General features: G+C 39.0%; 1 protein-coding gene across 1 annotated transcript in view; it reads left to right on the top strand.

Annotated features, from left to right (window-relative positions):
* LOC115006911 (epidermal growth factor receptor substrate 15-like 1) overlaps positions 1-14380 on the top strand; it is a 68838-nt gene extending 54458 nt beyond the window's left edge. The window contains exons 24-26 of the mRNA XM_029429537.1: positions 2185-2346; positions 8284-8300; positions 8876-14380. Coding sequence (XP_029285397.1) covers positions 2185-2346; positions 8284-8300; positions 8876-9022 — 326 coding nt within the window. The 3' untranslated portion in view covers positions 9023-14380. The remainder of the gene's footprint in view (positions 1-2184; positions 2347-8283; positions 8301-8875) is intronic.
* The last annotated feature ends 1349 nt before the right edge of the window (positions 14381-15729 follow it).

Raw genomic sequence — 15729 nt, 5'->3', positions numbered from 1 at the left:
ATGCATTTAAGAGTTTATATATAGATTTTCTATTACGATTGTTCACAAACTGCTCCTTTGCTCGTTTGTGTGTAGGTACATGTGAGGGTGTAAAAACGACGTGTGGTTACCTTGGCCTGTTGTTGCAGACACACCCTTACTTGCATCCTCTCTCTTTCGTGTGTGTGTGTGTGGTTTACTGAAAGAGGAAAAGGCTGATTACCAGGCATTCAGTGTACGTCAGCGTGGTGTGAATTGAGCTGCTCACCCCGATCAGCCGGGTTATCTTGATAATAAAAGTAAATATGTATGTGAATGTTGTATGACAACGGGGTTGATTGGTCCTGTGGTTTAACACCTATACAGCCAACATGATGTACTCTTATGTTCCCACGATCCTCTGCCAGGCCACGCTTCAACTCCCTGGTACTAGCAGAAACTGCCATTACTTTGATTACTGTTGCTTAATGTTTGCTCATGTGCATCATTGAGTCTCCCAATTTGATATTGTATAAATAATAATATCATTTTTTGTTAATTTCAGCAAAACACTGAACTGGTCTTCAGGGATAGCATGTCTATTTCCACCGTGTCTTCATGTCTTCACTTATACTGACTCAATTCAATGCGACTATAAGAGTCTTTGAATGCAGTTTAAGAGATTTTAAAATGTGACAAACTAAAGAAAAAAGAAAGTTATTAGACCTTCAGTTGAGATTATTTGTCACACACCGATCCCAAGCTCAAGAATAAACTTCCATGCTCAAGATGTAAAATTGCTTTTTAATTTTTTACACTTTTTTTCCCTCTTCACACAAAAGAAAAGACCAAAAACGTTTTATATAAAGTTGAAACAATTAGTTGATTGATAGGATATTGATCAGCAACTATTTTTGATAATCAATTTATCGATTTTTTTTTTTTTGGGGTTCCAGCCTCTCCACTGACAGGACTTTTTTGTTTTTTAGAATTGGGGTTTTTAATTGTTGGTCAAACAAAATGGGTTATGGGAAATGTTGATGTTCATTTATCCCTATATTGTTTTATATTTTATACACCAAACCATGATTTAATTAATCAAGAAAATGATCAACAGTCTTAATTGTTAATTGCAAACCGATTTTATATGCATAAATCCTGCCTTTGAAAATTTATGTAGAAGTCAAATATAGGATTGATAAATCTATGTGCTATAACCATCACTGAGAATGTGTGTGATCTATGAACATGAACATCATCTTATTTATGTGGTTGGTAAATTGTCGAACTAACAAATTGTTGTAAATATTCTCCTCTGGCTGGTGTCTTTTGCTGTGTGCTTCTTTCCATACCAGCGGCGGATGTAGCATTGCATGTAAGAACTTACAGAAAGATTTGTGTTGGTACTCGATATGAATTGCTTTGGTGTCGAAGTGAAAGTTGTGAGGCTTTCAAAAGCTGGTAGCTATCTTTGAGGTGACACCGGAGGTGAAGCAGGGCGTGGGCAGAACTATGAGAACAAGACAATGTAGTGTTTGTGTGTTTTAATCCAGAACCGATGAAATCAGATCCTGTGTTATCAACATAGTTAACTAAGGGGAGAATTACTCATGCAAGCTGCAGTGATGTGTCATAGGATCTCTCAGCTATCAGTGTGCACTTAACATATTTACGTAAGACCTGAAGCCTGTGAAGTCTTTTTTTTTTCTCTTTGCATCTCTCAGTTTGTATTTCTCACCACAAAGCAAAGTTTGTGTGTACTTATTCCCTTTACTGATCTTTTTGTCCTGGAGGGAATTTCTTTAAATCTGACACATACATCCACTTTGAGTCATGGATGAACTGATTAGAATTTGGTGATGAAAGGTCAAGGTCACTGTAACCTCACAAAACACATTTTTGGTCATGAATTTTACACAAATGTCTAATTGGATAAACTGATGACATTTTGGAAAGACATGGATGTAAACTGCAACTTGAGTAGTTGGCAGAGGCATAGTACAAGCGCAAGATGGCAATTCTAGTTAAAGAATGCCTTAGTGTTTCAGATTCTATTTTTATTTTGAAGTTCCAGTGTCTTGTCACATCAATGCTGTGAACAGGTTGTGTATGTCTGTTTTAGTCAACAAGCATTTATGGGGATGATGGAAACATGAAGAAGCCTGCCTATGATATAAAAACTCTCTTCCCTGTGATGATGGTTACCTCTGTCTTTTATGTCTTCAGGTAAGAGTACACCAGTGAGCATGTCTGGCACAGCTGACCCTTCCAAACCATGTGACCCCTTCCAGCCATTTGGTGGCGACGGCAGCGACCCGTTTCAGAGTAAAAAGGGCCTTGCAGATCCATTCAGCGGCAAAGACCCTTTTGCTCCATCCTCGGCATCAAGTAAAGCCTCGAAAGACTCAACATCGGGTTTTGCAGACTTCAGTTCTGTAAGTTGAGATGGGTGATACTGTTTAACTGTCACTGTCTAGACCCGGCCACACAGCTCTGCACAGACGCCAACAAGTGCTCAAAGTGCTCATAGGATTAAGCGGAGCTCTCTGAGAGTAGTAGAAATGCATTATATCAAAGTGTAATGAATGCATCTCAGTTGTTACTTTATATCTTTAAAAAAAATGGTATGGTCCCAACGATTTTTGCTTGAATCTGATCCAACAATAGTGACCTCATTCCCACTTGGTATTAACATATGATCTGAAACTGATGCTTATCTGGATCAGTAAAAAAAAGGCATGTTTGTCTCTCACAGTCCTCACACAGGGATTTCTTGAACCAACTGGTCATATACTGACCAATGTAGAGTGTTGAAGGGAAATACGCTTGATCACTTTCTTTGCAAATGTGAGATGTTTAGATTAATATCAATCTATTTTCTGTGTGTTAAGTACAGAGCTCAGGACATGTTAAACCTGTATTAGTGTAAAGACTGGAAGTAGGGAGGAACAACTAGCCTGTCTCTGTCTATTGCTGAGTTTCCACTGCATGGTACGGCTCAGCTCGACTAGCTTTTGGTACCAGTACTTTTATCTATTTCGTCTTCTACTGCAAATCGTACCCCCTCAATGTAGGCGGGATTCTTAGCTGATAGTCATAGCAACACCGCGTGGAACTCCCATGACATTATCTTCAATGCGACACAAACGCAGTGTTCTCTCGCTCTTTTCATCGGCAACCAAGCAGTTGACCACAGCATGGGATTTTAGGTTGCCATTTTTTTTTATCTGGGTCAAAAAGAATTGTGGTTGCTATTAAAAATGGCATGTTTTGTTATTTAAATACTAGGACTATTTCTTGACGACAACAACATCCTGGTGCAGTGACTGCAAAGTTTCCTAACGTTTTGACGTTGCAGTTTGAGAGACCAATATGTTGTCACCCAACTGGGAACCTGTGCTATTGGCAGTGACACTGCACAAAAGTACTGGGTGTATAGATAAATAGTTTCTGCACGTAACTCCCCCTAAAACCACACAAAAGACTGTGCAGTTACATTTTAAGAAGGTAGATTTACTTTTTTGGTACATAATCACTGTTTTCTAAGCAGGGAGTAATGCTTGTGGCTGACTGGTGCTACTCGGTTCAACTGATACTCAGATGTATATCTAACATGAGACAGCAGTATCACTACTCAACTCTCAGCCCTTGAGTCTGCATAACCTTGCTGTGTGTGTTACTGTGTTCACCCTCTGTGTTGAGTTGATTCACACTTTAACTCTGCTGTCTGTTCTTAATATGCATGTCTTATTATGTTACTGTAGTTTTGAGTTGTATTATCACTCTCAAGCATTCTTCCACATCTTTAATCTGCAACCTGACAGCAGTGCAAGACTCTGCTTCATCATCTGGTCTTCATTGGACAATAAGATAATAAGTTAGAACATGTTTCTCTTTTAGCAACAGCCATTCAAAGACATCCTTTTAACCATGAAACATTTTTGCATCACCAGTATAAGGTTCTTGCCGCTTTAAGTATTATTATTAAATAATACAGTCAAGCCAGAAAGTCTGCACACCCCTTTCACCTTCTCTATGTTTTATTAATCAATCAAATCAAATCAAATTTATTTGTATAGCCCAATATCACAAATTATACATTTGTCTCAGTGTGCTTTACAGACTGTACAGGTTACGACATCCTCTGTCCTTAGACCCTCACATCGCACAAGGAAAAACTTCCTAAAAGAAACTCCAAAATTAAAGGGGAAAAAATGGAAGAAACCTCAGGGAGAGCAACTGAGGAGGGATCCCTCTCCCAGGACGGGCAGACGTGCAATAGATGTCGTGTGTACAGGATAAACAACATAGTACAAATACAACATTTGACAGAAATTATGTTGTGTTGGAAAAAAAAAAGAAATAAAAAGTTTGGATGAATCCAGGAAAATGTCAATAAGGCTTCCCGGTGTCCAGCAGGACCAGGTCAGCAGGCGCTGTCACGATTCATGATCCTGACGTAAACTTTATCAGTGGCAACCTGCCACATGAGAGACAGACACTCCGGGGATGATACCCCGGATGGTGAGTTAGTAACATACATTTACATAAATGCATACAGATAGAGAGGGAGAAGAAGAGAGAGGGAGAGAAGGAAGAGAGCAGGGAGGTGTCCCCCGGCAGTCTAAGCCTATAGCAGCATAACTAGGGGCTGATCCAGGGCAAACCTGAGCCAGCCCTAACTATAAGCTTTATCAAAAAGGAAAGTCTTTAGCCTACTCTTAAATGTGGAGAGTGTGTCTGCCTCCCGAACACAAACTGGAAGCTGGTTCCACTGGAGAGGAGCTTGATAGCTGAAGGCTCTGGCTCCCATTGTACTCTTAGAGACTCTAGGAACCACAAGTAACCCTGCAGTCTGGGAGCGTAATGCTCTAGTTGGTTTATGAGGTACTATGAGATCTTTAAGATATGCTGGAGCCTGACCTTTAATTGATTTGTAAGTCAGGAGAAGGATTTTGAATTCTATTCTGTATTTTACCGGGAGCCAGTGCAGAGCAGCTAATACAGCAGTAATATGATCCCGTTTCCTTGTTCTAGTCAATACACGTGCCGCTGCATTTTGGATCAACTGAAGAGTCTTAAGCGACTTTTTGGGACAACCTGATAACAATGAGTTGCAGTAATCCAGCCTTGAAGTAACAAATGCATGGACTAGTTTTTCTGCATCATTTTGAGACAGGATGTGTCTTATTTTTGCAATGTTACGTAGATGAAAGAAGGCAGTCCTTGAGATTTGTTTTATGTGGGAGTTAAACGACAGATCTTGATCAAAGATGACGCCAAGATTCCTTACAGTGGTGCTGGAGGCCAAGTTAATGCCATCCAGAGCTTCTATGTCATTAGAAAATGCGTTTCGGAGGCGCCGATTGTAGGGCCAAGTATAATAACTTCAGTTTTGTCTGTGTTTAACATCAAAAAGTTGCTAGACATCCAAGTTTTTATGTCCTTAAGGCATGCTTGAAGTTTAGCCAATTGATTGGTTTCATCTGGTTTAATTGATAGATATAATTGGGTATCATCCGCATAACAATGAAAGTTTATAGAGTGGTTCCTTATAATATTGCCCAAAGGAAGCATATATAAGGTGAATAGAATCGGTCCAAGTACAGAACCCTGCGGAACTCCAAGACTGACTTTGGCTGTCATGGAGGATTTATCGTTAACAAGTACAAATTGAGATCGCTCAGATAAATAGGACTTGAACCATTACAGACTTATTCTACAATAGATTAAGTTCATTTTTATTCTCCAAGTGGGCTGTCATGTGCCTTCCATCTGGCCACTATACCACAAAGGCCTGATTGGTGGAGTGCTGCCTGGATGGTTGATCTTCTGAAAGGTTCTCCCATCTCCTCAAGGATATGCTGGAGCTCTGTCAGAGTGACCCTCGGGTTCCTGCTCACCTCCCTGGACAAAGCCTGTCTTCCCCGATTGCTCAGTTTGGCTGGGCGGCCAGATCTAGGAAGATTCTTGGTGGTTCCAAACTTCTTCCATTTACAAATGATGGTGGCCACTGCTCTTTAGGTCCTGTAAAGCTGCAGAAATGTTTCCATACCCATCTCCAGATCTGTGCCTTCACACAATCCTGTTTCTGAGGTCTGCAGATACTTCTTTTGATCCCATGGCTTGGATTTTGCTTTAACATTCACTGTGGGACCTTATATGGGCAGGTGTTGGCCATCCCCAATCATTTCCAATCAATTTAATTTACCACAGGTGGACGCCAATCAAGTTGTAGGAACATCTCAAGGATCAGTGGAAAAACCACCTCAGCTCACTTTTGGGTGTCATATCAAACGGTGTGCACACTTGTGTACATATGATATGATAAATTGAACAAATGTCTAAAAACCTGTTTTCACTTTGACATTATGGGTTATTTTGTGTAGAATTTTGAGACAATCTATTGTAGAAAAAGTCGGTAACGTAATAAAACATGGAGAAGGTGAAAGGGGTGTGCAGACTTTCCGGCTTGACTACATTTATTAAATCATACACTCTACCTCATTTTAATCTGTCTCATCCCAGCCTTGCCCACAAACAAACAGTCTGAATACACCTAGATGTGGCATTGTAGGGGGATAGTTTACTTCCAATGGAAGTGATCGGGATAGAATCCAAGACAAACTTTAAAAAATGTATTTAGAACTTATCCTTGCTGTAATTAGACCAATGGATTTTAGTTTATATGGCTTTGTAAATTTCTGATCTAGGTTTTATTCTCAGTGTTCTTTAGTAACATTGGACAGTCCTACACTCTAGGAATAATATACATCGGTGAGGACTTTCTTATGAATCCTACTTTCCAAACTTAACCAGCTTTGCAAGGATAGTTTGTTATGTTTGTCCATGTCACAGGATGACAACAACAACAATCCTCCTTAAGGCCCTGTCACACATATCCGTATGACAGAAACGTATGCTGGCGTATAAGAAATATCGGCAATACGTTGATATAAATTAAGGGTAAGTTGTGATCGTTTGAAGGACGCAGACGATACGCCGAACACGCCAGACATACGGCCCTGTCACACAGCTCCGTATGGCAGAAACATATGCCGGGGTATATGAAAAGTAGCTCAAAATTTGTCAGTCCAAATACGTCCAACTTTTCCACGGCGGTGTTATAGCTGACGCATACATAACGAATACATAACAAATTATTATACGCATGTCAAACCTATTGCTAGCGTATCACTTACTTATACAAAACGTATCAGAACGTCTGGCCAACGGAGCTGGAAAAGTGCCATTTGGTTCACGTCATGCTGATGCTGGAGAACGGCTAGAATGTACTCTTGTCGCAGCCTCTCAGCATCCTCCATGCTCTCTGATGATCGGTTGATGTATTCATCAAGACGTGCTGTGAAGAAGTGAGGATGAGCTACTCACAGGGACCCTATATACTATATTCAAACCCCAATAAGCTCCCAAAACGCTAGCTGAACGCTAGCTGTACGGTAGAAACACGGTTAATAAGTTACTCCGTCGTCAGGGATAAGTTTAACATAGGGTAGGAATAGGTTATCCACTCATTATCAATAAGTTGGCTGTAGGGTTCACCGTCAGCCGACGTAGCCTATATCTACCGTATTCAGGTAAGTATTCACGTACTGTATTTACGTGCTATATTCACGTATGTATTCCGTATTCACGTATGTCTAACGTAACGTAACGTAACTTATGTGTAACGTCTGCATAACTTAAAGACACGCGTTGGGTACGTCCGGTAATTTTGAACATGCTCAAAACATCAGTGTTCAACAACGCACACCAGCGTAACACCGCCTGCTCTTAGCGAATACTACTTATACCTTACCTTATATCAACGTACACCAGCGTATTGCCGATATTTTGTATACGCCATATTTTGATGAAAAGTTGGACGTATTTGGACTCTGACAAATTTTCATATATACGCCAGCATACGTTTCTGCCATACGGATATGTGAGACAGGGCCTTTAGTTACGTATATTCAAATACCTTTGATGACACAGTAATTTCATTGAGGTTACAGTTTATGTAGTATGAGTACAATCAAATGTCCTAATGACATAAAGTATGAAGCATGGCCCTGGTGGAAAACAAGACTTATCCTTCAATGGGCAGATGTCCTAGGATTCCTCATTTGTGTGTGAACTCACAAAGAAAAACAAGTTGCTTAACACACATGTTTGAAAGAGGACTGGAGAGAAACTCTGCAGTTATCCCTTTACAGTGTCAGTGTGTACAGTGTGTGCTGTGTTGTGATGTCCTATGAACTAGCCTAGTTCAGGGATTTCTGGTTTGTAATGTCTCTGTTCTGTAATCCATCTCTCTGACAGGACCTGACAAAGTCAAGGTAAGAGATTAAACGCACAATGAAATTCACATAAAATTACATTTTGCCAATGTTATCAAAGTGATGTTAATAATGAACATCATGTGTCGCTGATTATGAAAATGTCATACTTTTGACCAAGTAAGTTGTTACTTTATTAACATTATCCAAAAGGGTTTGCTTTTTACCAATACTCTTAAACTGACCACAAGTAACAGCTCAACTGTTGTAATTTTAAGTATTAGAAATTCTTTATTTAAATCAATATTGATATGGGAAATCCCATGTCTGACCTTACTATCTCTATATCTAGCCCTTTTCAGACATTACGTAAATGTTATGGCAATTTTACATGCCCCAATTAATTTAACTGTTAATGTCACGGCTGCATTCTTGTCTGAAGTTGTTGAGTTGATAGGGACATCTGTGGTTTGGAAGGTTGGAGGTTCGATCCCCGGCTCCTCCAGTATGCATGTCGAAGTGTCCTTTGGCAATATACTAAACATATGAATGTGTGTGTGTGTGTGTATGTGTATGTATGTATATATATATACATCTCTGTCTCTCTCTCTCTCTGTCTCTCTCTCTCTCTGTAGTTTGGGAATGAGGCTCAGCAGTTGGAGTGGGCGAAGCGAGAGAGTGAGCGAGCAGAGCGCGAGCGGCTGAAGAGGCTCAGACAGCAGGAGCAGGAAGACCTTGAACTGGCCATTGCCCTCAGCAAGGCCGAGATGTCCAATGCATGACCAAGAAAACCCTCCACACACACACACACACACACACACACACACACACACACACACACACACACACACACACACACATTGTAGACAGGCCAACATGCAGAAAGCACATCATTGGTATAACTCAAGTGTTCATACAAACTCTGGTATACACACACAATCACACAAACGGGTCCTGAACCTCCACTATTTACATTCACCTAACCCTAACATAGATCTTCAAGACAAGTCTGATCGCTGACCCTACATTTAAAAACCAAGACACCAAAACTGAGGGCCGAGAACTCATTACTGCACCACTGTCCTGCTGACGTGATGAGACGGAGAATTGAAGGATGAAGGGATGAAGAAAGAGAGGAAGAGACAGGTTGGGCCTGTTGGAAACATTCCATTGGTCTGGATCCATTTGTTGAGCTGAGCTGACAGAACACCTCTATAGTTTGTATTTCAGCGTGTTGTTTTTCTTCTTCAGCTTCACTCACAGTGTGGGGCAATGGTTAATACCGGCATGCTAAGAAAGCTGTTGCTATCAGTAGCAACAAGCAGCTGTGAAGAAAATAACACTACAATTCAAACTGCCATGGTATTTCTTCAATGGGAATTTCTCCTGATATATAGGGAAGACATGGTTATATCATACACTACTGATGGTATAAACTGTCTATAAGTGTTTAGTGTTAAGTTGATTTGCTGGTAAGAAAATGCTACAGAATGAGGTGTTGTGTACGTATTTGTTTATCGAGAGGCATATAGAGAAGACTGGATGTAACGCAAGCATTGATCATTTTCAATTCACAATTTTCTCAAAAAGAATTCTCAGGAAATTGTCACAAACCCAGACTCAGTTAATAAATGAAAAGGTCGATATTAGTTGAGTTTTTTCACTTCTAAAAGTTTCCCTCTGCTTTTTTCTAAAATAAGCTCAGCTCTGTACTGGACGTACAGAAATGAAATTGATATTGATCTTCTCGGCTTGAGTTGAAGCATATTTCTCCAAATATCCTTTTAATGTTATACCAAACCAGAGTCTACCATGAGATTAGAGACTTTCACCTAAAGTCCAGACAAGGTTGTATTATCAATCAGGCAAAGCAGGCAACCCCCTCAGGGCCGAAGGCTCCAGGTTCACTGTGAGGCACTTAGTTTGGGTTCATTTATTTAATTGCAGATTTGTTAAGGAATATGCTACGCATCACTGAAGCACACATATAAACTGACATGGTAAGGACCTCACAGCACTACTTGCATTATTACCTATTCATGAGGTAATGTGCTGTAGAGGGGCCCAGGTTAAAATAAATACTGTGAATTAGCCCCCATGTCTGTCAAACTCCACATCCCTGGTTTGTAACTCAGGCTTTCTGTCCAAGCTGAGACGACATCAATGATGTCATTATGACATAATCAGGGTTATTTTCTATCAGACTTGAGAAGACAATATACAACTTCTTACAGGCTGAGTAATACTGACCATGATGTGTAAGCGGCTCTTTATGTGTGAAATAGGTGGTGTGTTAGGCCTTTATTATTTGTTCATATTGTGTTTACATATTCCTAAATGCTGTGCTTAATCAAATGACCACAAAGTCATATTAACTACTAATCCTACATAATGCACACATGTTTGTTTCTTTTAGGAGAGACACTCTCCTTCTCCGGCTCAGAGACTCCTCCTATGTAAAAAAAAAAAAGACAACTTTTAACCAACATTACTCAAATATGTTTCACTCATACTCTTGTCACATTATGTGAGGAAAGAAAAAGCAACTGCGTAAAAAAAGAAAAAAAAACCTGATAAAAATCAATTATATTGTTTCCCTAATGTGACAAATAAAAACAACTTTCAATGTCAAAAATATCCTTTGAGTGACCGCAACAAATTGTACAGCTATATTTTCTTTGTCCATGAGTGTGAGATTGTACTGTGATACTGCAGTACTCTCCCTCTGTCCAGTGTATATAGAGAAACAGAGCTAACTATGCCTCTCCTCGAGAGCTGTAGTCTGATCCCGATGCTGTGATGTCACTCCACTTTCAACAAAAGGCAAGATGAGGGAAGTTTTCTATGTTAGACCTTGTTTTCTTTTTATAGAATGAGAATTTTAGAAAATTAGAGTTTTCATGAGCTGGTTATTTTGACACGTTTTTGTTTTAAAAGAACATCTTAATTAATATGGTTGTTTTGTGTTATACTTTGTAGTTATAGTCACTCCACTGCTTGAGTGTTCTGAGAGGTTTGTATCAGGTGTCATTATGCTGGGAATTGGAAATATTTGAAAAAGTGCTATTTCTGATGTGTCATCGTTTGATGTTCCAACGTGGACTGAACCACTCACCTTGCTTTTCTATGAGTTGTCCCTTTTACTTGAAGTGGTGAGTGATGTTTGAGTGGCAGACTCCAGTTTAATGTCATCTGCACTTCAAAGCAGAAGTTATTTTCTGTTTTACTCAGCACCCCTCTGTTGTAGTTTCAAATATCATGTTGTGTTTTATATGTGCGAGTCTCTATTCTGTCTGTGTCCATGTCCAATCATATGTTTCAGTCGGTGTTTTGCCACGTGCATGTCCTGCAGTCAGATATTGCTCAGAGCACATGTTCTCCAACACATTACTTTTAGAGATAACATGGAGTTTCTCATTTTCATGAACACAACTTTGTAATCATGAGGGAAAAGCCTGTTGACATTGTTAGTGTTCATTATTGAGCCCAGTTGTAACCACAAGTAGTACTCTCTCGTCATATTGTAATACAGTGCTAAATGTCTTCTGATGGAACTCAAACATTTCAATCAGTTTGATGTTTATTACATTTGTTAAGAGGAAAGTAAGAATTTTGAAAATATAAATTCTCCTAAACAACTTCTAAGGTGGAAAGGAACAAACACATGATTTTGTTCAATCCAAGATGGCTCAGGATTTCTTCTCCGTTTTAGAGATTTCATCACACAGGATTATGATTGATTTTACAATGTTTGTGTTGACATCAGACCTTTCTGTTGCAGTTTTTCGTAGTTTACACCAGCCTAATTTATTTTATTTTGCCCAATATTAGAGTGATTTTATATTTTCAACATTCTTCCCATAACAAATTTTATGAATGCCTAATTTACCGAAATGTCTAGATTCTGTCTGATACCCATCAAGGACTGTGACACGTAAAATGATTGTCCTTAGGGCTGCTAACAAGCTGTATTTGAGATGGAACTCCAGGACAAACATAATTATTTTGAATCCAATATTTGGAAAAACGCATTGTGATGAAAGATTATTTGTAACTGCTAAGATGGTGTATACACTTTGTCTTGGTGTTGGGTCATAGCAGCCTCTGAAGAAGGCTTTTTTGCACTCACAAGATGACCTCACGTTATTTAGTGTTACATTTGCTTTTCCAGTCACCACATTGAACAAGATGGGTGCAATTAGGAGGTTAATAGCATGACTGAAATATCTACACACTATTCTTTTCCCTCAGATATTATACATGTGTGGAACTGCCTTTATGAGGGGAAAAATTGCTTATAATGTGAATTCACCCAATGTGGAAGTTCAAGTTGATGTGAAGCCACTAATTCTACCAGATAGAAATGTGAACTACTTCTCCCTGCCATGTTTAGTCTTGTTTACATATCATGAATATTTACATTACTGTAGCTGTTACAAACTGTCCCTGGTACATAATGTGTCTCTAAGCTGTACCTGAAGAGCTTCCATTTACTTCTGAACACTGAGATTGGCATTTTGAGTCTTTGCCTTGCTCCTGTTGCACTGTAGTGAAAATGTTACGATATGAGGAACATCTTTGCACCTGTGTTCATTCCTCAATGAAACCAAAGGGTGCTGTTAGCTATCAGCTAACAAGCTAGCGTGTTGTCAGCATTTACCCATTAGATTTGATAAGGAACTCCAACAAAGAGCTGGGCACTGTAACTTGGAAATTGTATCGTTCCATTACGTAGCCTGCTGCTAGCTGACAGCTAACAAGCTAGCTTCTTGCCAGCTGTTAGTTAGTTTAATATGCTAACAGAGCAATTTTCTGTTATCTAAAGCACCACCAACTTGTTCACAACAATGTTACATGCACACAACAGAAAGAAAAAGACCATATTCAAAATGTACACATTCCACTTAAATTTGGGCTTGGTGTGTCTGGTCTTTTAGTCACAGCCAGATGCTTTTCTAGAGCTTTCAACAACATCTCACATTTGAAGGCTCTGGAAAAAGTTTTTTCTGTCAAACAACTGTTTCCAAGCTCAAGAATGAGCTTCACGCTCCAATAGAATAGCTCATGCACGCTCATTCAGAACTAGTGCTGGATATTATTTGGACCTTTTTCATTATAGTAGCAACACAATACCCGAGTCTCGGTACAGAGACTAAACCATACTTAAGACAAAAGACAAAGTTCTGAAATAGTTAAATGTATGTACAAATGTATATGAGTCTAAAGTAAGTTAAATGAAATTTGGTTTTTGATCAAAGAGTAAGTTACAATATTGCAAACCTGTGAACTGTGATCCTCCATCTGGTCTTGTGTTTCTGTCCACCTCGCTCTGACCTCAGCTCGTCTGCAGTGTACTGCTAACAGTGGTGATTCCAGACCAGTACCATCATTTATACTGTCATCTGATACCTCCATTGTGAAATAGATAATTTTTATTTTTGCTTTGTGTATCCTGTGAAACCAGTCTTATGTTTTTGATATGTAGTGTATGTTTTTAATATGATTATTTATGCACCAGCAACCACCCATTCCCGACTCTGTAGAGGAAGTTCATGCTTTGATTGCATTCCACTAGATGCAGAATCTACAAACCTTTCATTCCAAAATGCTTTTTGATGTTCATTACTCAATATGTTTTCATGATCAGCAATGTTAGTTGTTAAAAGATAAATATTTATAGGATGACAGCTGAAAAATATAAACTTAATTATTCCTTAGTTTTAATATTTATTTTATCAAAATGGTGGATATTTTAATTTGGTATGAAGCCTTTCAATTCTGTCTTACTGACATACTGAGGATTTATAGTAATCAGCCAAAACTGCGTTTGGGGAACTTGTTGGATTATTTTCTTTGCCTTCAACTGCCCTTCCTTCCATGTAGGCAGAATACTCTGAGCTGTCGTTAATAAGATGCATACGATGTGTATACAGTCTGTATAGTATCATGTCTGTTATATTTGTCCTTTAAAAAGTGAAGATGAAGAAGAAAAAGTAAACTTGATGAGGAAGCATTTTGAGGATTGCTTATAGTTCACACATACAGCTGAGGAGCGAACAGATGCTAGTTTATTTTGATCAGCGATCCTCTCTACATGGTCTGTGCTGTTTACTAGAATAAACATTTCAGTTAAAGGAGAATGGACTGCTGCTTGATTTGTTACATGTGACAAGTTGAACACTATTAGACCAGTAGAGCTCAACTTTAAAAGAGACATGAAAGATTTTTAGTTGAGTGCTGCGGTAATTTATTATTGCAGTTGTGGAAGTCTCCAAAAGCTGATTAAAAAAAACAATCTAAATAAAAGCAACTGAGGATGAAATATCCTGACTTTTGGTTCCTAGTGTGGATCAAACTCCAAACTCCAAACTTCAAAAATCAATTAATCCTGAATTTCCCATAATGCAACTTGGCATATTTTCTGCATGTCCGATAAACTCCTATTGCTGCTTTCTAGACAAGGTCAAAAATCTTTCCAGTTGAAATTTTTTGTAATTGTTGAAATTGAAAGTGTTTCGGGTGCACAACGCCAAACATTAACAGAAAACAATGGCTGATCGTGACAAACACAATTGAACTCTCAGCAGTGCAGCATCCACATTGTTTGGCCTTTTTAATGACTTCCAAAATAACTTTTTTTGCAGAGACGATAACTTTCAGAGACTGTTTACTGTAACCAGGTACTTAATGACAGGCGCCATATCAATTAACATACAGAACAAGTTTTATTAAATGATGGTATGTATTATTTTAATTAAATACAGGTTACGTTGAAGATTTAACATTTAAAATGTGGGCTTCCATGAGAGCTTTCCGCTGCTGCTTCATGGAGTCAGGGTAGATGGATTTGCCCCGAGTTTACAAATGGGAACTGCGATTTTGTGTGTGCTCCATTTAGGGGTGTAAGTCACAGGTTTCATCACAATAAGGTATAAAAGACTATTCTGAAAAGTGTTCCTCAAACCCAAGCCAATTCTCAGCCCATGGAATGAGAATGTGTGGATAGTGCAACGCCTGTTGCATACTGTTCACCTGTTGAAGGGAATGTGTTTGTTCAGTGGAAATCAGTTTCTCTCCCAACTGTAAGGTTATTACCATTGTCGCAGCTACACAACTCTAATGCAAACGCACAGAAACAGCACAAGAGTGTTTGCATGGGAAACGTGTCGGTCAGTAGGAAGGCTGTTTCCTGCTTAGTCCCACAGTTTACCTCCTTACATTCCACCCTCTATCTATTATTCCAGGAAAATCTGAGAGCTTTTGTTCTTCCAGCTTTGGACCTGTTTTGTACCACAAAAAAATCCAACAGGTTTCCACCTTCAGTCCTTCATTCTTTCCTGCACAGCACTTCTTTCTGGGTCTCCACTAATCTTGACCATAGCCCTGATGATACTAAAATTGCTGTAAGTAGCACATTTAAAGGATAATTGCAGTTTACTACGACTTGGGTCTTTTTTTTCATCGTTTTGGTCATTATTTTGAGTAATAA

The sequence above is a fragment of the Cottoperca gobio genome, chromosome 4 (assembly GCF_900634415.1).
Source record: "Cottoperca gobio chromosome 4, fCotGob3.1, whole genome shotgun sequence".
Taxonomy (NCBI): domain Eukaryota; kingdom Metazoa; phylum Chordata; class Actinopteri; order Perciformes; family Bovichtidae; genus Cottoperca; species Cottoperca gobio.
This window is presented reverse-complemented; position numbering and strand designations above follow the sequence as displayed.